General features: G+C 40.6%; 4 protein-coding genes across 9 annotated transcripts in view; 2 read left to right on the top strand and 2 right to left on the bottom strand.

Annotated features, from left to right (window-relative positions):
- fer (fer (fps/fes related) tyrosine kinase) overlaps positions 1–3,377 on the top strand; it is a 9,372-nt gene extending 5,995 nt beyond the window's left edge. For 2 of the 5 annotated variants that reach the window (XM_037979407.1, XM_037979406.1), the window contains exons 12-20: positions 296–502; positions 729–851; positions 939–995; positions 1,090–1,208; positions 1,316–1,410; positions 1,502–1,625; positions 1,709–1,863; positions 2,128–2,250; positions 2,331–3,377. In XM_037979407.1, coding sequence (XP_037835335.1) covers positions 296–502; positions 729–851; positions 939–995; positions 1,090–1,208; positions 1,316–1,410; positions 1,502–1,625; positions 1,709–1,863; positions 2,128–2,250; positions 2,331–2,467 — 1,140 coding nt within the window. In that variant the 3' untranslated portion in view covers positions 2,468–3,377. The remainder of the gene's footprint in view (positions 1–295; positions 503–728; positions 852–938; positions 996–1,089; positions 1,209–1,315; positions 1,411–1,501; positions 1,626–1,708; positions 1,864–2,127; positions 2,251–2,330) is intronic. The other 3 variants (XM_037979409.1, XM_037979408.1, XM_037979410.1) reach the window with 3 other exon arrangements.
- A 407-nt stretch (positions 3,378–3,784) lies between these two features.
- On the bottom strand, positions 3,785–4,850 carry cdc26 (cell division cycle 26 homolog). Of its 2 annotated transcripts, none has more exons than XM_017403841.3 (3): positions 4,713–4,850; positions 4,204–4,306; positions 3,785–4,017 (listed from the first exon to the last, which is right to left on the bottom strand). In XM_017403841.3, exons 2-3 carry the CDS (start codon positions 4,282–4,284, stop codon positions 3,805–3,807), a joined length of 294 nt encoding a protein of 97 aa, XP_017259330.1. In that variant the 5' UTR covers positions 4,285–4,306; positions 4,713–4,850; the 3' UTR covers positions 3,785–3,804. The 2 variants fall into 2 exon arrangements, with proteins under 2 accessions (XP_017259330.1, XP_017259331.1); XM_017403842.3 differs by lacking the exon at positions 4,713–4,850 and adding an exon at positions 4,500–4,654.
- On the top strand, positions 4,757–14,876 carry prpf4 (PRP4 pre-mRNA processing factor 4 homolog (yeast)). The gene is made up of 15 exons (XM_017403840.3): positions 4,757–4,881; positions 5,345–5,540; positions 5,891–6,077; positions 6,165–6,252; positions 6,552–6,631; positions 8,319–8,412; positions 9,794–9,888; positions 9,979–10,037; positions 10,187–10,310; positions 10,393–10,482; positions 12,047–12,169; positions 13,937–14,044; positions 14,238–14,356; positions 14,431–14,537; positions 14,724–14,876. The coding sequence occupies exons 2-15, from the start codon at positions 5,369–5,371 to the stop codon at positions 14,808–14,810; spliced, it is 1,533 nt and encodes a 510-aa protein (XP_017259329.1). The 5' UTR covers positions 4,757–4,881; positions 5,345–5,368; the 3' UTR covers positions 14,811–14,876.
- A 6,733-nt stretch (positions 14,877–21,609) lies between these two features.
- The window catches only part of zer1 (zyg-11 related, cell cycle regulator), a 9,169-nt gene continuing 8,377 nt past the window's right edge, over positions 21,610–22,401 (bottom strand). The window contains exons 8-10 of the mRNA XM_037979530.1: positions 21,927–22,100; positions 21,741–21,812; positions 21,610–21,630 (exon numbers count right to left, since the gene is read on the bottom strand). Coding sequence (XP_037835458.1) covers positions 21,610–21,630; positions 21,741–21,812; positions 21,927–22,100 — 267 coding nt within the window. The remainder of the gene's footprint in view (positions 21,631–21,740; positions 21,813–21,926; positions 22,101–22,401) is intronic.

Genomic DNA, 22,401 nt, shown 5'->3' with positions numbered 1-22,401 from the left:
TCTTCAGCTACAGAATAGAAGTCCAGTTGTTTTTGTTTTTTAACTTTTTTTGAATTCAGATAAGTCCTAAAAATCTGTTCCAGGATGACATCTGATAATTTCATGATGATGTCTTTCTATTGTTGTGTGTTCATGTCAGATGTTGTCTGATATCTCTTTTCTGACATCTCATGATTTGATGTCATCTGACATCATCAGATCTGATGATGATGTCAAGTTATGGCAAATTTAGGACCCTGAACTGTTAAAACAATGTTAAATGTGTGCTCAATTTTGTTTGGTTTCCTCCATACAGCAGTTCTTCGAAGTGATTCCCACATCGGAACGGCCCCTGGCAGAGCAGGAGTGGTACCATGGTGCCATCCCCCGCACTGAGGCTCAGGAGTTACTACGGCAACAGGGAGATTTCCTGGTCAGGGAGAGTCACGGGAAACCGGGCGAGTACGTCCTGTCAGTGTTTTCTGACGAACAGAGACGGCACTTTATCATCCAGTACGCTGATGTACGTATTCACGCATGACACAGGCACAATACGTACACAACACGTGTATAATACACACAAAGATGAGTCTGTGTGAGAACATTTGTTTTGTTTGTAGTTGCAGTGTTTTCAGGAGCAGAACATGTCACATGATTTTAGGTGTGACTGCCTGTGAAACCACCTGAGGGGGCGGAGTCAGTGACAGTCCATTAAACTGAAAAGTAACTCCTTTCCTTCTGTCCTGTAGAATCAGTACCGCTTTGAAGGGACGGGCTTCTCGACCATCCCTCAGCTTATTGAACATCACTTCTCCACCAAACAGGTCATCACCAAGAAGTCTGGGGTTGTGCTGCTCAACCCTGTCGTCAAGGTAACAGGTTGTGCACACACACACACACACACAGATATACATACATGTTTGTTGCTCAAATATTGAAAGGCTGATGGTTCTCTGCAGGATAAGAAATGGATCTTGAACCATGAGGATGTGGTACTAGGCGAGCTGCTCGGAAAGGTGACCTCATTTCCTGTTTCCTCCTAAAGTCAGTTTAAAAATTCTACTTTTTTGCTTTTGTGTCCCTTCATGCCCATTGTCTCTTTGTTGCCAGGGTAACTTTGGCGAGGTCTTTAAAGGAACCTTGCAGCGTGACAAAACTCCAGTAGCTGTCAAAACCTGTAAAGAAGATTTACCTCCAGAGCTGAAAATCCGCTTCCTGTCTGAGGCCAGGTAGACAAAAAGAAACAACTTCTTGTCTGAGGCTAGAAATACAAAAACAAACAGACGTCTCTGTGATTGGCTGCCGTCTGACACTGTCTCCATCTGATTGGCTGCAGAATCCTAAAGCAGTATGACCATCCCAACATTGTGAAGCTGATTGGTGTTTGCACACAGCGGCAGCCGATCTACATCGTCATGGAGCTTGTTCCTGGTGAGTGGAACCGTATTTCACTTTGTGTTCTGTAACATTCCTATTTGTCAGTTTTTACCAGGTGTGTTTGTGTGACTCCTAAACCTGCCAGGTGGAGACTTCCTGTCATTTCTAAGAAAGAAGAAAGATGAACTGAAGACGAAGCAGCTACTTCGCTTTGCGGTGGATGCTGCTGCTGGGATGTCGTACCTGGAAAGTAAAAACTGCATCCACAGGTAAATCAGGTTAAAACAGGTGAAATGTGTGATACAGTTTGGAACAGGTGGTCATGTCTTTGTACAACCTATGTATATCTCAGGGACCTGGCAGCGAGGAACTGTCTGGTTGGAGACAACAGCGTGTTAAAGATCAGTGATTTTGGGATGAGTAGACAGGAAGACGATGGAGTTTATTCTTCATCTGGACTCAAACAGATCCCTATTAAATGGACCGCACCTGAAGCTCTGAATTATGGTAACACCTGTCCCACACCTATCCTATATTTGTTACACACCTGTTTCAAACTTGTCCTACATCTGACACACATGTTCCATGTCAATCAATCAATCCTTTATTGATCCCAGAAGGAAATTACAAAATCTATCCTTTGTTTGCCCCACACCTATTCTATATGTTCTACATTTCCTATTTCTGTCCCACACCTGAACATGTTTCTAATGAAAACTTTAAACTCAAAACAAACACCTGAGTATTCATAACTCTGATTGGCTGCTGCAGGACGTTATAGCTCAGAGAGCGATGTATGGAGTTACGGCATCCTGCTGTGGGAGACGTTCAGTATGGGGGTGTGTCCTTATCCAGGTATGACCAATCAGCAGGCCCGAGAACAGGTGGAGAAAGGTAAACGTGGAGTCAAATATTTCCTTTTCTCCTTACACAATAAAAATGATGCTTGGTAACCATGGAAAGTCTGCTTCCAGGTTACAGGATGACGTGTCCTCAGCGCTGCCCTGACGATGTGTACAAAGTGATGCAGCGCTGCTGGCAGTACAATCCGGAGGACCGGCCCAAGTTCTTGGAGCTGCAGCGAGACCTGGCTGCCATCAAGAAGAAATAAGAAAAGCTCAAAGTGCCTTCAGCTGCCTCCGTTTGTCTGTGAGGAGTGGGCAGGTTCTGAGTTTGACTGACTGTATAGGAAGTAAAGTCATACATGAAGTCTTTGTTTCTGTCACACCAACAACAGCTTCCTGTGTGGTGCTGTCTGAGTGTGCAGGTGGGTGCTCATCTGAAAGACCGGCAACCAGCGTTAAACCAACACTAAGGTGGCAAACCATCGTTTAACCGACACTAAGGTGGCAAACCATCGTTCAACCGACACCAAGGTGGCAAACCATCGTTCAACCGACACCAAGGTGGCAAACCATCGTTCAACCAACACTAAAGTAGTAAACAGTAAACAAAAAATATTAAAAATTAATTTATAATTAGTTTACACATTTTGTTTTGTGGAAAAACAATCAACAATATGAAAAATCACATTAGGACACGCAGCCCTACACCTAATGGACTGTAACCATGGCTGCAGATCTTCATCTGAAGCTGCCCTGTACCCTATGGCACTAATGTATTCATCGAGAACCGAAAAGCCTTTTGCTGTTTTTTTTAAAACTTTTATTTATTTATTTTTTTTGTTTATATTTTGTGACAAGCAGCTGTCAGTTATCTCAGGCCACGCCCACTCTGCCATGTTTCTTTTGAATAATAGTTTGGTATAAAAATTATTTTCCCCGTGGTCGTCATAGCAACAGAAATCATTTATTTTCTACAAAAGACAGATTTTGATTTCTGATTGGTCAGCATCATTTCTTGGGCTGCTTGGGGGCAGAACCTAAATGTTGGTGACGTCAGAGCGCCACCTACTGTTCGTGTAAATAAACTCCAGTGGGTTTTTCTCAGCACTAATCGTTTGTCTTTTATATTTGTTTAAATTTGTACCATTTGTTATGAAAATAAATCATATGAACTCAGTGACTTTGTCTATTTATTTAAATAAAACTTAATAGTTTATTTTTAAATCAGCACATATTACTACCCAACAAAGCGAGTACTACTAGTTATCAGTTACTACTTATCAGTACTTTAAATAATACTCGTTCCTCTAACCTGCAATAAATTAAATGTAATAAACCAGAAGCTGGTAGTTCTGTGGCAGCTCAGTTCAATTCTCCAGGTTCTGATTGTTGACATGACTGAACTTTGACCTCCTGAAGCTTTAGTTTGGGTTTTATTGGTCCTGTTTAGCTCCTGTTCACAAACCACTTAGGACCTTTTTCTGATTTGTCCATCAGGCTGTAGGTAAATGTTTCATTTACATTTGTGTATAAACAAACTTCAATTTGTAATCATCTGTGAAACTAAAGAATGTTTACAAACATGTTTTCTGTTCCAACTTTATTAAAACTGTAAACTTCCAAATAGGGTCGGCAGCGTGGCCGGTTTTGGGTGGGGCTTGTAGCCGATTCGCTCATTGACTAGCTCCGCCCTCGACGCAGGAGTGGAGGAGGATGCTGAGGCAGAAGCTCCACCTCCAATTAGATCAACGCCAATGACAGAAGCTCCACCCACCCCACCTCCTGTTTCAGCTTCTTCTCGCTGACGTTTCCTTGCCTAAAAAAACAAACATATTTATTGTTTAGCTGTATGATCTAATACTATTATAACTGATTAAATGTTTCTTTTTCTTATGCCACAACACAGCAGGAAACAAAAGCCTTATCAGTATGTCGCCAAGATCAACTAAACTGAGTTGTACTGATCAGTATTAATCTGAGTAAAGATGTGATTGGTTGATACCTCAAGTTCTTTCTTGATGCTCTCAAACTCTTCTGTGTCATCGATCTTCAGCTCTAAACGAGTTGGTTTCCTCCTCAGCATCTTTTTCTTCTTTATATCACTCCTGCATAAAAACCAAATAACATAACAATTTGTTATTGAATATTAATAATTTGTTGATCAGATATTGCAATAATTCTTGTTTCACTCTGCTGTACAGGTTACTATCAAACTTTGCTCCGTATTCAACAAGTCAGAACAAAACACATTTGAACAGCCAAATATCTCCCGCAATGACTTTGGAAAGCAAAAAATACCTAAACTGTTCTTTTAAAATCGTACTGGCATCTTAAAATGCTAAAACAGGGACCGGTCCGCCATGTTGGATGTCACAGTTACTAAGAAGAGGCGCAAGTCGATGACGTAACCTGTACTGTCCCAGTTCTCCAATGTCTGCTTGCTTGGAACCTGAACACACGAACCCTTCTGTGCACTTCGGCTGAGTGCGAGTATTGGGACTGGGCCTTTACCTGCTGCAGTTCCTCCCGTCCTTCTCAGGTGTTCTGGTTCCGGTCCGGCTGTTTGTGAGCTGCTGCAGATTTACCGACCGGAAAAAGAAACTTTGACCCGGAAGCCCTCAGTGTCTACATCCGGGTCCTGAAGCCCAGAGACACCGACGCTGCTACGTTCGTTTTCGTGGTAAGTTTGATCAGCAACAGTATAAAGAGAGAAACAAACAAACAAGTAAACAAACGGAGCGTTTCATCGGAATAAAACGTACAGGTCACTCTGTCTGCTGCGCATGCGTCAGCTGATGGAGCTCGCAGTTTCAAAGGAGGTCGCGCGCTGGAAATGCGGTGCCTTCTCGGAGCAAACTCCAAAAAATGATCGAATTTTGTCGGAACATTTCGTCCCGCGGTTCAATTTGTGTTTATTATTTCTCCAGATTTATAAAATCAAACATAGAAAATTTCAGGAAATATTTTTATTTCCGATTTTAGTCAAACTGCGTCTGAATTCACTGCAAACATTCTACTTCCTGTTTGGTTGTTTGTTTCGCTGTTGTTTATTAGAAGACCTCATCACCTTAAAGTCCCGGGTTGAAGTGTTTTGTGAATGAGCCTACAGATTATTAAATGTTTCTTCTTCTTTGTCTTTTCAGCAGGAGAAAAAGAAATTTGCCAAAATGTCGGATGAGGAGGAAGCAGCTCCGGCCATGAAGAAGAGTCGTGTTTTTTACGGCAGCCTGGAGGAGAAGGAACGGGAGCGCCTAAACTTAGAGATGTCAAACAGTGTTGGGACAGGAAGTGATGCAGTGAAGGCGGGGATTAAAGCAGGAAACATCAACATCTCCTCAGGTGAGTTTCTGGCCGAATCAGTTGACCTTTTGTAAGTAGCCATAGTTACTGAGACAGGTGGGTGGCCTGGTCACCATGGTTAGTTAATCAGGTGACCTGTTGGTAGCCATGGTTACTAAATCAGCTCACCTTGGGTACTGAGTCAGACAACTTTCTGTTGGTCACTATGGTTACTGAGACAGGTGACCATCTGTCGGTCGCTACAGTTACTGCATCAGGTGACCTTCTGGTTACAGGATCGGACGTACAAAGTCTGGATTTTTTTTCATTATATCAAACAGGTGAAACAGCCTGTAAATTCTGCTTAGGTGTGTTGGTCATGTCACTCTGTTTCCCATGATTCCCTGCAGGAGAGACTTTGGAGATGGAGGAACGGGTCAGTGAACGGCAGCAGGAAGTGCTGGCTGAGTTTGAGCGACGCCGACGAGCGCGGCAGATTACTGTGTCCACTGATGATGCTGAGGTGAAGGCTGGCCTCCGGGCGTTGGGAGAGCCAATCACTTTGTTTGGAGAGGGACCAGCTGACCGCCGTGAGAGGTGCGAGAATTTAGATTGTAGTTTGGACTGTTCTGGAGTCAGCCAATCAGAATGGTTGTTTACTAAGATGTCTTTATTTGTTTTCAGGTTGCGCAGCGTGCTGTCTGTCGTCGGTCCAGACGCGCTGAAGAAGTCCAGGAAAGACGAAGAGAGGGTGAAGAGGTCCCACGACGAGGTCAGCAGTCAATCAAGTACTCTGTAGTACTCTGTAGTACCATGTAGTACCCTGTAGTACTCAGTAGTATTCTGACCTCAGTAGTACAGTGCAGTAATCATAGAGTTCTCAGTAGTCCTCTGTAGTTCTCAGACATATCTTATAGTTCTGAGAAGTAATCAGTAGTACTAGGTAGCAATGCTTTTGAAGAAGTTTTTTTTATTTAGTTTTTAAATCAGAAAAGTTAAAATGAACAAAAATCAACTATAAGTGAAACATGTCACCTTCAGAAACAAACTTTTCTTTTTGACCAATCACAGTGCCAGCAGACGTGGTACCACGAAGGCCCCACCTCCCTGAAGGAAGCTCGCCTCTGGTTGGCTAGATTCTCTCTGCCTCAGTAAGTTATCAGCGGTGTTGCCAACTTACAGACTTTGTTGCTATATTTAGGAAGTTTTCAGGCCACTCTCGTGACTTTTTTTGGGGAAAAAAGTGACTATTGGCTTTTTCTGTTGTTTTTGGAGACAGCTGTGAAAGTACTTTTCCAACGAGCAGCGGGTGCTGCTGTTGGCCGTTCCTCGTCCCACGGTCCTCCTGCAGTCACATTCACCCTCTGCATCCAGACCCTAAATTAATTGTAAACGCTGCTGCTGAATGATCCATGGCGGGATGTTACTGTTTTGTGTAAAATAAATCACTGCACTAAAGTAACTCCAGGAGTCTCTTTTGGGTCATTTTTGCTGGCTGATCCCAACCCAGAATAAAGGAGCAGAATTGGAACTGTGACATTAGAAAAACAAGAATTGAGAGACTAACTTTATTTGTAGTTCGAAACATATTTAGACAGTTTTTTTTACTCACTTTTGTTTCTCCCACAGTATTATTCCTCTCTGGCCAAATATGCTAATTTTATGATGATGTCATTTATCAGCTATAAGGACAACCAATAGCTACTTTCCTTACTTAGGAGTTGGCAGCAGTGGCCATCAACAGGAAACAGTCTGAGGGAACGTTTTAACTACATGGAAACAAATAGGAATAAAAAATAAAAACCACATCTTCTGTTGATTCATGCAGTTCTTACCTTGCTGCTGTATCGTCAAATGAGCATTTTTCTAACATGTTCAGCTGTAATTCATTTTTTTTAGTGACTGTGAGGGAATAAAGTAGGACTTAGACTCTGGCTCCAAAAATGCAACATGGCAGTGCTTGCAAACCAAATCCTGCTTCATTTTTATACAAAGAAAGGAGGTGGAAACACTTCGTCCATCTTTTTTATGTTGATGGTTCTGTTGGTTGTCATAGAGAAGGTTAGATTAGTTCATATATTTTGTATATTGTGGAGAATGTACAATATTTTAATTGTTATATATTTTCTCTGTTTACTTCTGATACGCTCTGATCAGTCCCCTGGTTTAGATGAACTGTGGATACTTAAAGATGGAGACTGCATTTAAACCTAGGCAGAAAAGAAGAGCAGTGCATGTGAAACATTGCAAATTTAATAGATTTATAAGTGAGCTTTCATTGGTCCACTCATTGTTTGATGATTTTTTTTCTGACCTATTGTTTTTTGATCCAGCTAACATTGTAGTGAAATTTATGAATGTTTGTTTATTTTACTGTTATTCTGAACTAAACCACAGGACGACTCAAATTTCAGAGGGAGTATATTAAATGTTTAAATTGGTTTCTGAGATATTTCACTTCTGTTTTAAATCGTTTCTGGTGCCGCAGGCCAGACTGTCAGAATCACTAAAATACTGCACATAATACAAGCACCGGTTTGATTTTAAACTCGTTCTTATCTAAACAGGACAGATTCTGATTCAAACAAGACTTAATTTTAATCTAAACAGGACAGGTAAATGGTACTAATTTTAGTTTAGTTTCTGATTTAAAAAAACAGGCTTAAGTTTTCTACCAAATCAAAGTGTAAAGTGATGCTTTGTTGTCTTTGCTGGTCATATGACTATGAACAGTCAATGATTACCAACTTAGAAACCCTTTAAAGTCAGACTTTAGACCTTTTTTAAAACTTTTCATTGGCTGCCACTCACATCCTCCTGTTGTGATTGGTCCTTCAGGGCCATGAGGCGTCTGGAAGCTGCACGTGCTCAGAAGGATGTTCCTGAGGCGACAAGGACGGTTCGCCAACAGGAGCTGCATAAGACCTTGAGGGTGAGGGGTTGCATCGTTGACACATCAACACAACCCATTTAACCAACTCAACATTACTGACTAAACGACCAATTCATGACAACAGTTCATTAAAACAGGCTTGGTTTAATCCAACCCAGAACTCCATAAATTCCATGATGTAGAGAATTGGTCCTTTTTTATTTTTGAATTGAGCTGTCAGCAGATATTTTGACCCACTCCTCATGAGCAAACTTCTCCAGTTGTCTCAGGTACAGTCCATTTACCATTTACCACAACATTTCATAAAATGGAGATTGTTTAATAAATAAAAACTTGAGGAATTGTTAAAACAGTCATAAAACAGAAAAACACTCTAAAATGCACCATACATTAAAAACATAACATCTATCATGGTTAGATAACCGTAACATGGCTGTAGGGGATGGGTTTGGTTATTGTAAACCAGGATTTCCTTTTTCATTCAGAACCTGATGACCAGTTATTTTACTAGTTTGTTTGACCACCTGGGACAACTTATTCCTGTCTCTAGCTTGGTGGTTCCCATACCATGGGAGTATATTAAAGGAGATAACACTTTCAACAATTTTCACCTATTGCAGGGTGTGTTTGCTGGCATTAAAGCTTGTTAGCTTATGCAGAAGATGGAGACGCTGTCTGGCTTTTTTGTAAACTCAGTCAGCATTGACCTGAAAAGTCAACTTGTTGTCCATATTTATTCTGTGGTATTTAAATGTAGTCACCTGGTTTACTTCCTGCCCTTTTATTATAAAAGACCTAAATGCAGGCCTCATGCTAGCTGGTCCCAACCTACCTCTCAGGCAAAGCTCCCTGGTTTTACTGACATTAAAGTTGAACTGAAAAGTGTTTGAAGCCAACATCAGTTGAAAATCATATTATGTGCTTATTTAAAATAATAATAATTAAAAAATTATACTTTTTTTAGTACAGACTATTGAATAAACCACTCAGGTGTTTTCGGCTTTTTCCATGAATATTGGGTGGATGTTTTGACTAAATAACATTCATACAATGTCAATTTTTTTAGATTTGATTTCAAGGTCATTACTTAGATTTATAGGGACACATGGTTCAACAGAGAGAGGCTCTTCATTAGTCAAGCCACAGAACTGAACAGAAACCTGGGCTTGTTCTTCTTCTCTTCTATCAAAGATGAATAATATACAGTTCTAGCTTCATGAAGGCTTCCTTGTGTTAGCAGGCTATCTCTCCAGGTTAAATAAAATTATTCCACGTTCATGGAGCGCCATTTTCTTTCCAACTTTCTAGTTGCCTGTTTTAAAGAATGTAGTTCTGAATAAAACCAAGGAGCAGCTTATCTCAGTTCAGTAACAACCGGTTCTGATTATTGTCAGGTTCTGAAACTCTTCTTCTTTTTCAGAACTTGAACAACTTCTGCAGTCAGATCGGGGATGATCGACCAATCAGCTTCTGCCACTTCAGCCCAGATTCTGAAATGCTGGCTACAGCGTCCTGGTAACAAGCCCCACCCTCGACAGCGTTTGCCTTTCTGTCATTCGTGTTGATCTGAAGCTAATGCTAACGTGCTAACGTGCTAACCCCCAGGAGTGGTCTTTGTAAGTTGTGGTCTGTTCCTGACTGCAGCCTGATTCGAACACTCAGAGGTGAGTGGAGCTTCTGCTTCTTCTTTAAACGTGAAAGAACAAACATATTGTTTTTTTAGACTGTGTTTGTTGTTCAGTCTTCTTTGTTTCTACTTAATATTTAATTTTAGATCATAAAACCTTTCTCCCTGCTCTCTGATTTGCTGAAGGACACAACACAAATGTAGGCGCCATAGTCTTCCGTCCACAGGCCAGTATCTCTCTTGACCAATCAGACGTCAGCTTGGCCTCCTGTGCTGCTGATGGGACTGTGAAGCTGTGGAACCTGGAGAGGTAAAGAGGCAGGAGGAGTGCGGGTGGGTGGGGGATACCTATTGAACTAACCAGTGATGATGTGTATCTGTGGTTACCATAGTGACGAGCCGGTGGCAGACATTGAGGGTCACAGTGATCGAGTGTCTCGGGTTTCCTGGCATCCTTCTGGAAGATTCCTCGGAACAACCTGGTAAGTTCTGGTTCTTCTGAGCAATCTGATTATTCTGAGAAATCTGATTACTTAAAGTATAAGTTCTACAGTTTTAGTCAGAAGTTTTCATCCAATCATCATGAACATGACTATCAGATTAAGTTCAATCTTTTAGTGATTTTTTTGGACTGTTCTTTTTCCAGGATGGAATGATTATATAACAATCAACTTTAATCAATAAAAAAAAAAACAAGTTCAACTTTATTATTTATTATTTACAGGGTCATAATTTTACAGACAGGATCGATTATATCCATGTAACCCACTAACAAACGTTTATGTCTCTTAGTCAGTGTCACCTGGGCTTCAGACTTTTGCCGCCATCAGCATGCTTCTGGTTGAAATCTGTCTATTTGGCCATTCTTAGCAGAATTTGTAGAGTTCATTTAAATGGGTTGGTTTCCTGGAAAGATCTTTAATACAGACTCCACAAATTTTGAATCTGGTTGGGGCTTTAGGAAGACCATCCCAGCAGCCTCATGTTAGCCTGATTTATCCAATCAGAAACCAGTTCTAATGTGTGTTTGGGATTGTCATCCTTTTGGACACTCAACTGTACCCGAGTTTCAACTGTCCAGCTGTTGAAGAAGAACTTCAATTCAGTGTATTTACTTAGCGCCAAGTCACAACAAACGTCGTCTCAGGTTTCTGTACAAAAACATTCACATACATCAGAAAATACCAGTTAGTAAATGTTATCTATCTAAGGAAGCAGCAGATTATGTTGAATCTTCACTTTGTCTCATCCTGAGCAGCAAATTGGTGACAGTGGGAAGGAAAAACTCCCTTTTAACAGGAAGAAACCTCCAGGAGAAGGGCTCTTAAGTTTGAAAGCAGTGTGTGTACTCTGCAGTAACTGTCTGTGTACTCTGCAGTAACAGTCTGTGTATTCTGCAGTAACTGTGTACTCTGCAGTAACAGTCTGTGTACTCTGCAGTAACAGTCTGTGTACTCTGCAGTAACAGTCTGTGTACTCTGCAGTAACTGTGTACTCTGCAGTAACTGTGTACTCTGCAGTAACTGTCTGTGTACTCTGCAGTAACAGTCTGTGTACTCTGCAGTAACTGTGTACTCTGCAGTAACAGTCTGTGTACTCTGCAGTAACAGTCTGTATACTCTGCAGTAACTGTGTACTCTGCAGTAACTGTCTGTGTACTCTGCAGTAACAGTCTGTGTACTCTGCAGTAACAGTCTGTGTACTCTGCAGTAACAGTCTGTGTACTCTGCAGTAACAGTCTGTGTATTCTGCAGTAACTGTGTACTCTGCAGTAACAGTCTGTGTACTCTGCAGTAACAGTCTGTGTACTCTGCAGTAACAGTCTGTGTACTCTGCAGTAACTGTGTACTCTGCAGTAACTGTGTACTCTGCAGTAACTGTCTGTGTACTCTGCAGTAACAGTCTGTGTACTCTGCAGTAACTGTGTACTCTGCAGTAACAGTCTGTGTACTCTGCAGTAACTGTGTACTCTCCAGTAACTGTCTGTGTACTCTGCAATAACAGTCTGTGTACTCTGCAGTAACAGTCTGTGTACTCTGTGTACAGTTACGATAACTCATGGCGTCTGTGGGACCTGGAGTTTCAGGAGGAGATCCTCCATCAGGAAGGTCACAGTAAAGGAGTTCATGACATCAGCTTCCATCCTGATGGGTCACTGGCTGCAACAGGGTAAGTTTACAGTGTTTCTGCTTGTAGTACTCTATAGTACTTTTGTATACATGTATTTTGTCACTGTTTTCAGTATTTGTATTGTTTCATTTCTAAGCCAACCAATTTAATTCAAGGCGACCTGCAGCTGAGTTCAGAAGCTAGAATTGGGGGATATATTGAAGTATTTCAATCTGCCACTGTCGGGTTATCAACAAATACGCAGTTCTGTTTAAATATTTTTTTTCTGCTGATTGGGAATTGCATTATCCCAACCAATCTCCTATAGGTGTGGAAGAACTTGTAGCCAACAGTTAAACAAAGTCACTAATTTGGGATTGTTTTGCTTTTAAACCAAGGACTTACTCCAGACCTTTGACAACAAATTTACCAGATCTGTGCAAACAGCTTTGGGATGATATTAAGAGCTCCAGACTGTTTTATCTCATGTGATTAACGTCTACATATGTCACAGCACACATCATTACTAAACTTTGGAACCTGCAGGAAACAAATCCTTTCCTAATGACCACTCAGTCTCTGTGAGGGGGCACACCAAGGAAAGATTTCATTCAGTGAGATTAGTTTGTTTTGCAGCAGTAAATAGACCCAACATGCAAGAGGAAACTGCCACAGCATCACTGATAACGGCAATGTGAAGAAATGCATATCGCCCACTGCCTTTCATGCCAGGGATTTAAACTAAGAATATGTTTTGTTAAATGATGAAGGTCAAGCTGTTAAAGTTGTAATGATATCATAGAACCTGTTAGCTCCTAGGGTCAATGTTGGAAGTTACTCTCAGCTACTGCCACACCAAATAATACCTCAAATGTCTGTAAATAGTTGAAGGAAAACTTTATTGCAACTTCATTTTGTCTGAAAATGAAACTTTATTTTGTCTGAAATATGAAACTTGTTGCCAAATTTATCATCACATTTGACTTTTTTCTGTTTTTTGTCTTAAACATTAATCAGACAGCTGAGAGAAGCTGCATTACTTTATGACTGAAATTTTGTCTCAATTTATCTTTAAATTATACCAGTCCATATTTCAAATTTTAGTGCAGAAGTAGTTTTAAGTGATGTGATATATTTGTGAATTTGGTTCTTTTTTTCACATCTTGCCTACATTACAATCGGCTGTGGTTTGTTTTTCTCATTCAAATAATTTTGATTATGATAAATTAATTTTACTTGGAATTTCTGCTAATTTAAACAAATAAATTACTCAGATCTGTGCTAAATAATAGAAATGCAGCTGTATCTGATACCTGGCAGAAGGTTTGAGGCATTTCTAACTGGAGATGAATGATGAGGTGGGTCAGACTTGATCTGGGATTTTTATAACCTGTTTGGGTTTGGATTGAAATTCTACCTTTATTTACAGATTAGGAATTTTAAAAGTTAAAACTAAAATAAAGTGGAAAATATCAAACTCGCGCTCAAAAAACCCTGCTGATGGACTCCATTGCCCTATATGTTTCTCCAATCACACATCCCAAACTCAAAGCTGCTGGTTCCAACTTGCAGGTGAGTCTGTTCTCGTTAATTTTATAAAAAATAAAAGATCATAGCTTGACTGAGACTGAGACCAAGGCCTTCGGGAACTTCACAGCTGCAGAAGAACGTTTGTGATTAGAAATGTTTAAGTTGTACAAAATGAGACCAGTTGGGTGACACTCCAACCAATCTGTCTGGATCTGGTCAGTCAGAAATCTCCTCTTTTTTTTAATTTTTGTTTTATAGATGTAATCATTTGTTTTTTTCTGGTTCTGGTTCAATCAGAGGGCTGGATGCCTTTGGCAGAGTGTGGGACTTGCGAACAGGACGCTGTGTTGTTTTCCTTGAGGGACACCTGAAGGAGATCTACAGTCTGCACTTCAGCCCTAACGGGTGAGCCAAGATGATGAGCAGAAAACTAACCAATCACAGAGCAGCCAGTCAGAGACAATCAAAGAAAAGCCATAAAAAAAAACCCAATTCTGTCAGCTGAAATTGAGAAATGGAGATAATTTGTTTGTAATTACAAACTTTGTTACAACATTTAAATGTTTTATTGATCTGTTGTGTTGTTGTTTTTTCGCAGCCATCACCTGGCAACAGGAAGTGGAGATAACACTTGTAAGGTTTGGGAGCTACGCAACAGAAAGTGTCTGTACACAGTCCCCGCCCACCAGAACCTGCTGTCGGCTGTCCGTTTTCAACGTAAACAAACAATTTGTACCTGTCTTTTCTGCACCACATCACTTCCTGTGTGTCTAACCTCATGTCTTCTACAGCCACTGAAGGTCACTTCCTGTTGACCGGAGCATACGATAACACAGCGAAGGTTTGGAGTCACCCGGGCTGGATGCCGCTGAAAACACTTGCAGGGCATGAGGGGAAGGTACAAGAACGCTGCCCTCTGATTGGTCTGTGAATGCTGCCCTCTGATTGGTCTGTGAATGCTGTGCTGTGATTGGTCTGTGAATGCTGCCCTCTGATTGGTCTGTGTTAATAGGATACAATTACTTTTTTCTTCCCACTTCAAGCACTGATTAGTGCAGAGATTTCATAGATGTCTAATTTTCAGGTGATGGGAGTTGATGTGTCACCTGATGGGAAGCTGATTGCCACCTGCTCCTACGACCGAACGTTTAAACTCTGGCTGTCAGAGTGATGTCACCTGCAATGTCACTGATCGAAACAACTTGTTTTTTTATTCCAATAAAATATTTGAACATTGTTTCTGTTTTTATAACAGTGACATAAACTGTTTGTTTTGAGCACATATTTAAAGATGATAATCAGCTTGTTTAATTTTAAAATTTGTTACTATGATTTGAACATGAGAACTTTTAAATATCACAAAGAAAGGTTTTCGCTTCACAGCTTTACAGTTTTACTTTCAAACATTCTGAAGAAAACTGTTAAGGTTAGGGGCATTTTCATATCTTGATGGCTCCCTAAGAGTCGGTCTAGTGACAAAAACAGTTTAGTGTTGGGAGTCGAAGACGAGGCAACAACGCATGGCACCCAACGTCCAACCTACCTTGTTTTAGTCTGAAAATCAAATGTGAAAGTGCTTTAAGGTTTAGTTAAGATTATTATAGTGTACTTATGTAGTGAAGCCTCACTAAGTTTAGTTTAAGTTAAAATAATTTTAACTAAAGGATTGAAGTGTCACAAAGTTTATTTTTAGTTGAGACTAATGATTGTAGTATACCCAAATAAGCAAGGGTTAATGATTTATCTGTCTTCCTGGAGAATCTACTGAGAAAGTCACTCAAACTCCAGCAAGACTTTGACCTGACAGTAAATTGCACAGGGCAGTGGTACCTATACCCAGTGGGCTGCAAACAAATCCACGATCTCTGATGGCCACGCTGAGCAGCTACAAGGTGATGGAGGTGATTTGCAGAGCGTGGCAGAAAAGAAGTGTTATTCAGTAACACCTGGTTCTACCTGGATGGCAATTATCCACCATCTATCCTCAAAAGGCAAGCGGACTACGCTACGGTAAAGAAAGTGTTAAAAGAGATGGTCAGATTTCAGATTGTAACCTGCAAGGTGAAGGCACGTCCTCATCAACACAGCAGAGGCAATGGAGGATCTGTCATGACAAGGTTTTCCAGTTTCTCTCTTCCAGGCTCCGATCAACCCAGAACTACTTTCTACCTGCCAGGTAGCTGGAAACTGACGCACTAAAGCCGACCCTCTGAACCGCCTTTGAACACTGCATTCAAAGAGAAACTCCAGGAATTCAGGCAGAAATCTCCAACAGTTGACTGAAGGTCATAAAGAACTATGTTACAGCTTTGTACTCAGATGAGTATAGTACTTGTCTCAGGACACAAATTTGATTAAAATAATACAAAGTTCGTACTGAAAGAGTAAACTATGAAGCTTTAATACATATTAAAGGGTCTGCCAAAAAAACTCAATCAGACAGCTGCAGCTGCTCGTGTTCTCACTAAGAGCAGAAAAGTAGAGCACATCACCGCGGTTTTAAAGTCCCTACACTGGCTCCCTGTAGCTCAGAGAATAGACTTTAAAATACTTGTATTAGTTTATAAATCACTGAACGGTCTAGCACCACAATACATTAAAGACTTATTATCGTCGTATCAACCCTCCAGAACACTCAGGTCTTCTGGTTCTGGTCTACTTTGTGTCCCCAGAACCAGAACCAAACGAGGAGAAGCAGCTTTCAGTTTCTATGCACCATCAATCTGGAACAAACTCCTGGAAAACTGCAAAACAGCTGAAACAGTAAATTCCTTTAAATCAAGGCTGAAAACTCACCTGTTTAGATCTGCAAACAAATTCAGGTGAAAAGCTGCTCTGAACAAAATATCTTATTACATACTGACCATCTCCTTATGATTATCAGGTGTATCTGCTCCATGATTTTTATGATGTTTTTGATGATTGTATTGATTCTACTGATGTTTTTATGATGTAAAGCACTTTGAATGCCTTGCTGCTGAAATGTGCCATACAAATAAATTTTTACTTATTTATTTTTCCTCCTTTTCCTGCCCTCTCTTTTTCTCAGTTTTAATTTACTGTATGCTGTTTTAATAGGTGCCTGTTTAATCAAAAATACATTTTATAAAGGGGTATGCTGTTTTGATAGGTGTATGTTTTAGAGTTTTAAAAATTGTTTTAATGAGTTTTATGTTTTATTTTCTTCTGCTGTGAATCTGCCCAACTGTATTACAACCAGGAAAACACGAGGACCAGGAGACGCAAAAGAAATGCATCTACCCGTCCCGTCTCACCTTCACTTCACTGTGGTTGGTGTCAGACCTGAAGTATCGACTACAGTCAGAGTTTGACCTTCAAACTCTGCCCTTTCTTTCTTACATTCTGATGTTATAGAAGAAGAAGACAGCTGAGACTCAAAAACTTTTTTCCTAAGGATGGTGTTTCCTGTTACACTCTTCCCAACTCCAGTTTTTCCAATCAGCCCCATCCTGAGCTCTGGTTCCTTCGATTCTGTTGGGGAGTTTTACAAAAACATTACTGATATGTCTAAATTTATAGATATAAATTAATTTCAACTCCCCAAACAAATTAAACAGAGGCATTTAACAAAATAATCTCCTGGTAACATTTTAGAAACAAATCTGACTCTGGTTGGTTACCAGAATATTTAACTCTTTGCTGAGCAGACTTGTAGAGAGTGAGTCGAACGAGTCTGCATTCACAACAGGTCGGTGCGTGTATCAGCCAGAAATGATTGTTTTATTAGAAACCATCAAAATTAACCAGCTGGGATCAAACTTCATTCACAAGAACTTTTCTAATAAAGAAACTTTAATTCTGTCACATTATATTATGCATCATTTACACAAGTTAGTTGTTATAAATAAAAACAAACACAGAAAATATATTAACATAAGAAATCACATGATTCAAAATAATCCAATAATTTCAGAATATTATAATCAACAGCAGTAAGTTTTAGACAGACTTGTTTTTTTCGATAGTATGTTTTTATTATTGAAAAACGGTAAACAGTAAACTGCAATATTATTCTGCATTTTAACCTTTTTTCATTGCTATTATACTTTTTTATAATATATTAAAATTAGACAGAATTCATGGAAATAGAAAAAAATAGTTAAGGTCTATGTGAGGCCTGTACAGCCATGGCTAAATAAAAATATAAGAGACAGGAAACCTTTAGGAGAATACCAATGACTTGAGATAAATGTTTAGGCTCTAACAGCTATACTTGAAGTGTAATATAATGCTGCTTCATGTGGTGGGTCCTGCATAATCTAAACCAGCTGAATTAGACATAATGTAAAAAAAAAATCATGAAACAAAGAAAAAGCAACCACTGAGTGCTCAACATATATACATACCTCTTCTGAAGAAAAAGCTTTCTTGGTAAATACAGCTACGTGAGCAAGCACAGGTGCATTAAAAGCAAAATATGTTACCTTTTGAACTATCTGAAATATATATTTGCACCTCTGCAGCTTTAAAGAGATTCTCATTACACGTCTGTGTAGGAATGTTGTCATAAATCCAAGTTTTGTTGAGAATCACACAACCATCAGTCTTGGTAATTCAGCTGCTTTTGTCAGCCTGAGGCACTCCTACAGCTTTTCCAATCTGTCACTTTATTTCTAAAGTTATAACCATTCTTATTTTTGAGCTTCACCTTTAATGTGTGAAACAGAAACAGAAACACCAGCACCATCATTGCTACATTTATTGTCTGATATGTGAAACACGTGATTTGTGACATTTTATCTTCTTCTTTTATTTTATGGTGGATCGCAAACAACATCTGGGTGCATGCTGCCACCTACTGTGACTTTTGTCAACTGCCCTTTTGTGGCTTTAAAAGAAAGTCACATTTTAATTGCCTGATTTTCAACACCTGTGTGGAGAAAGTCGGAAGTCCTTTGCAGCAACACCCTCCAATCACAGAGAGGACAGGGAGGCATATATGTGCATGATGAATTGGCTCAGTTACTCCTTGAGACTCTGAAGCAGCAAAGGTGAGGGGCGAGGGGATTTTAATCTCTCTCTGTGTTTAAAGTGTTTAAATGCAGGCAAAAGCTTTTAATGCTCTTTATGCTTTTAATAGCTTTTAATTGGTCGTGCTTTTCAATGCTACGCTTTCCAGTGTTTGCTATGCTTTCCAATGCTGTTTTCCAATGCTCGCTGTGGTTTAAAGTTGCCTGTTTTATGGTTTTAAGGTGTTAAAGGTTTTTATTGGTTTTAAAGGTTTATGGTGGTGCTTATGGTGTTAAAGGGTTTGAAGGTTTATGATGGTTTAAAAGTCGCATGACTGTGCCCACTGCTTTGTGTGGTTGACATTACAGACGTAAACCAAAACGTACCTCAGCAGGAGGGAGTCTCTGCAGTCGGAACGACCTGGTCGGAGACTGAAAATGAGTGTGCTTCAAAATTAACGTTGAAAAAAGCTGCTCTAATGCACGGGGAATGAGTTCCGCGGGAGTTCGGTGGACTGTTGGTATCGGAAAGTTCACATTTCGTTCTGACGAGAAGTATTACCCGCCACTTCGGCACACGTCGGCACTTCGGCACTCGCTATCCAATCCAAGCAACTGTATCCAAAAACTATCCTCTTCATCCGGCCGCAGGTGCGCCGGAGGTCTCTGTCGGATGGAGGCTTTTCGGTGAAGCAGCGGCGTCACTTTGCTGAAAGAAAGAGGAGCGAAAACGGGTCAGCGAATGACTCTCACCAGAAGCAAATCAAGGTGAAGCCCGAGAGTGGAACCGGAACCAGAACCAGAACCAGGGACAAGACGTCGCCCGGAACAATGGCCGCGTGGAGGAACAGTTCCTCTCCATTCTCCGAGCCGACAACTCGGACCCAATTCAACACAAAACACACACAGCCCGAACTGAAACCGACCAGTTTTACCAAACTGTGTAGCGACGAAGCGACTGCCGGCGGTCCAAATGAGGAGGGAACGAGTCCGGGCGGACATTCTGCTCCGGCTCCGGCTCCGGCAGTGGCGTGTTGACGAAGTTTTAGGCTACTTCGCGGACTTACAACTAGCTCGGACGTTTGAGTTTCACCCCTCCGCCAGAGCTACTGTGCTGAACCAAACAGTTAAATAAACTGTTAAGCCGAACGGTTACAATGCAGCGTTTATGCAATTCAATAAATGTAATGTTAACGCAATTTACCCACTTTGTGTTGATTTTTCGAAATGTTTTTTACAGGTGTGAACATGGACATTTCAATTTCAAATTATATGTTTAATGCACGGGGAATGAGTTCCGCGGGAGTTCGGTGGACCGTTGGTATCGGAATGTTCAGATTTCGTTCTGACGAGGAGTATTACCCGCAACTTCGGCACACGTCGGCCCTATCCAAGCAAAAAGACGAAAAGAGAAGACGAAACGTCTGGCCAAAACTATGTCTACGTCTACGTCAACCAAGGCCCTGCAGTGTGAGTGGGGTGGGCCCTGGCAAGTTTCTTTTTAACGGAGATGTGACTGGCGTATTTCTGGTACTGTGCGCTGTGTGTGTGTGAGGTCATTCTGTTTTAAAACCTCTCCACCTAGAACGATTCGAACCTGGAACACTTTCGATTCCATCATTTATTCTGTCAAAGCACACTTTTCCGTAAACATTTGTACTTTGTTTTTTATTTCAGAGAAATTCTTTTTACAGAAGTTAGGGTTGCGACGTGTGCCGAAGCAACAGTGAGTACAGTGGTTGATAAATTACAAAGGTCAAAAGCATTAGCATTGGAAGCAAATGAGTAAAGTGTTAAAGAAAATCGTATGTGAATACATGATCGTATCTCTCATATCTGTGCACGCACACACGCACACACACACACACACACACACACAAATACATAATCTGACATTTTCAGATTTAATTGTGAGCATTCCAGAGGGTACTCTGTTAATCACATTATATTCACTTGTATATAAGTATTTGTTATATTGTACATACATGTCGTATCATGTATGCATCGTAAATACCTTCATATTGTGTTAAACATTGGCACAATTTAGCACATTTATACATACATTTCACCTTACGTTATGTCACCAGAGGGTCAAGAACCCTAACCCAAGAAGGGTTAAAAAACAAAAACAAACACAAACACAACTGGACTTCCATTCTGTAGCTGGAGACGGACAGANGGGCCCTGGCAAGTTTTTAACGGAGATGTGACTGGCGTATTTCTGGTACTGTGCGCTGTGTGTGTGTGAGGTCATTCTGTTTTAAAACCTCTCCACCTAGAACGATTCGAACCTGGAACACTTTCGATTCCATCATTTATTCTGTCAAAGCACACTTTTCCGTAAACATTTGTACTTTGTTTTTTATTTCAGAGAAATTCATTTTACAGAAGTTAGGGTTGCGACGTGTGCCGAAGCAACAGTGAGTACAGTGGTTGATAAATTACAAAGGTCAAAAGCATTAGCATTGGAAGCAAATGAGTAAAGTGTTAAAGAAAATCGTATGTGAACACATGATCGTATCTCTCATATCTGTGCACGCACACACGCACACACACACACACACACACACACAAATACATAATCTGACATTTTCAGATTTAATTGTGAGCATTCCAGAGGGTACTCTGTTAATCACATTATATTCACTTGTATATAAGTATTTGTTATATTGTACATACATGTCGTATCATGTATGCATCGTAAATACCTTCATATTGTGTTAAACATTGGCACAATTTAGCACATTTATACATACATTTCACCTTACGTTATGTCACCAGAGGGTCAAGAACCCTAACCCAAGAAGGGTTAAAAAACAAAAACAAACACAAACACAACTGGACTTCCATTCTGTAGCTGGAGACGGACAGACTCCGTCAGAGCAGCTTTGTCAATTCGTATCCTTGTTTTAAAGCTGAGCTGAGCTGAGATGTTCTGTTGAGTGGTGTTTAGAGCTCCTCGCTGACTTGATAAAGCCCAGGTAAATTCTCCCAGTTGGGTTAGATTTTTGACTTGAAGCTCTGCGGATGAGAAGTGAAACGTATACGTGGTTATACGTAAACCCATCATCCTGCTGTCCTGAGTTTCTGCTACGGTTCTCACCTGCAGTCTGACATTCGCAGCTGTTCACCTTCTCCCTGACGGAGAAGTGAGAAGTGAGTGCATCCATTGGCTGCTTGATGACTGTGATGTCATCAGGGACCTGTAGGGACAGAGACGGGGTCTTCTGTTGAAACAACTTGACCTCTGACCCTCCAAGTTTCTGGCCACTGTCCACACAGGTCAGGGGTCATTTGGGTTATGATAAGCATAATGCCTGAGTCCTGGACACCAGCTTCATGAAGGGCCAGCTGTCTTCGTGTCGGACCGCTTCCACGGTTGGTTGCTCGCAGGCTGAAAGCTCAGCTCGTGGACGCCCTGGCGCCGAGAGGAGGAGGAGGAGGATGATGGACAGGGAGGATGATTTTGGATAGTTTTTGAGGAGCAGCATCTGTGAGAGGAGCATAGGTCCAGTCAGACAAGGTCCAGTTCAGCAAACAGTTAAACCCAGATGTTGAAGAACCCAGAGGATGCAGAACCTTGTGTGAATTTTTCCTCACTGTATTGTCATACACTAAATCCTATTCACAAAAATGTTATACTAAAAGCCCAAATGAGAAGATTAATAAAAATTAAGAAGAATTAAGAATTGAGTTTTTTTATTGCTTTATTAAATGTAAATATTAGAAGTGCACGTACACTGAGATTACTATGCCTTTGTGGCCATTTTAGGAAAGCCCACATTATGATGT

Source organism: Kryptolebias marmoratus, linkage group LG14 (genome assembly GCF_001649575.2).
Source record: "Kryptolebias marmoratus isolate JLee-2015 linkage group LG14, ASM164957v2, whole genome shotgun sequence".
Lineage (NCBI taxonomy): Eukaryota > Metazoa > Chordata > Actinopteri > Cyprinodontiformes > Rivulidae > Kryptolebias > Kryptolebias marmoratus.
This window is presented reverse-complemented; position numbering and strand designations above follow the sequence as displayed.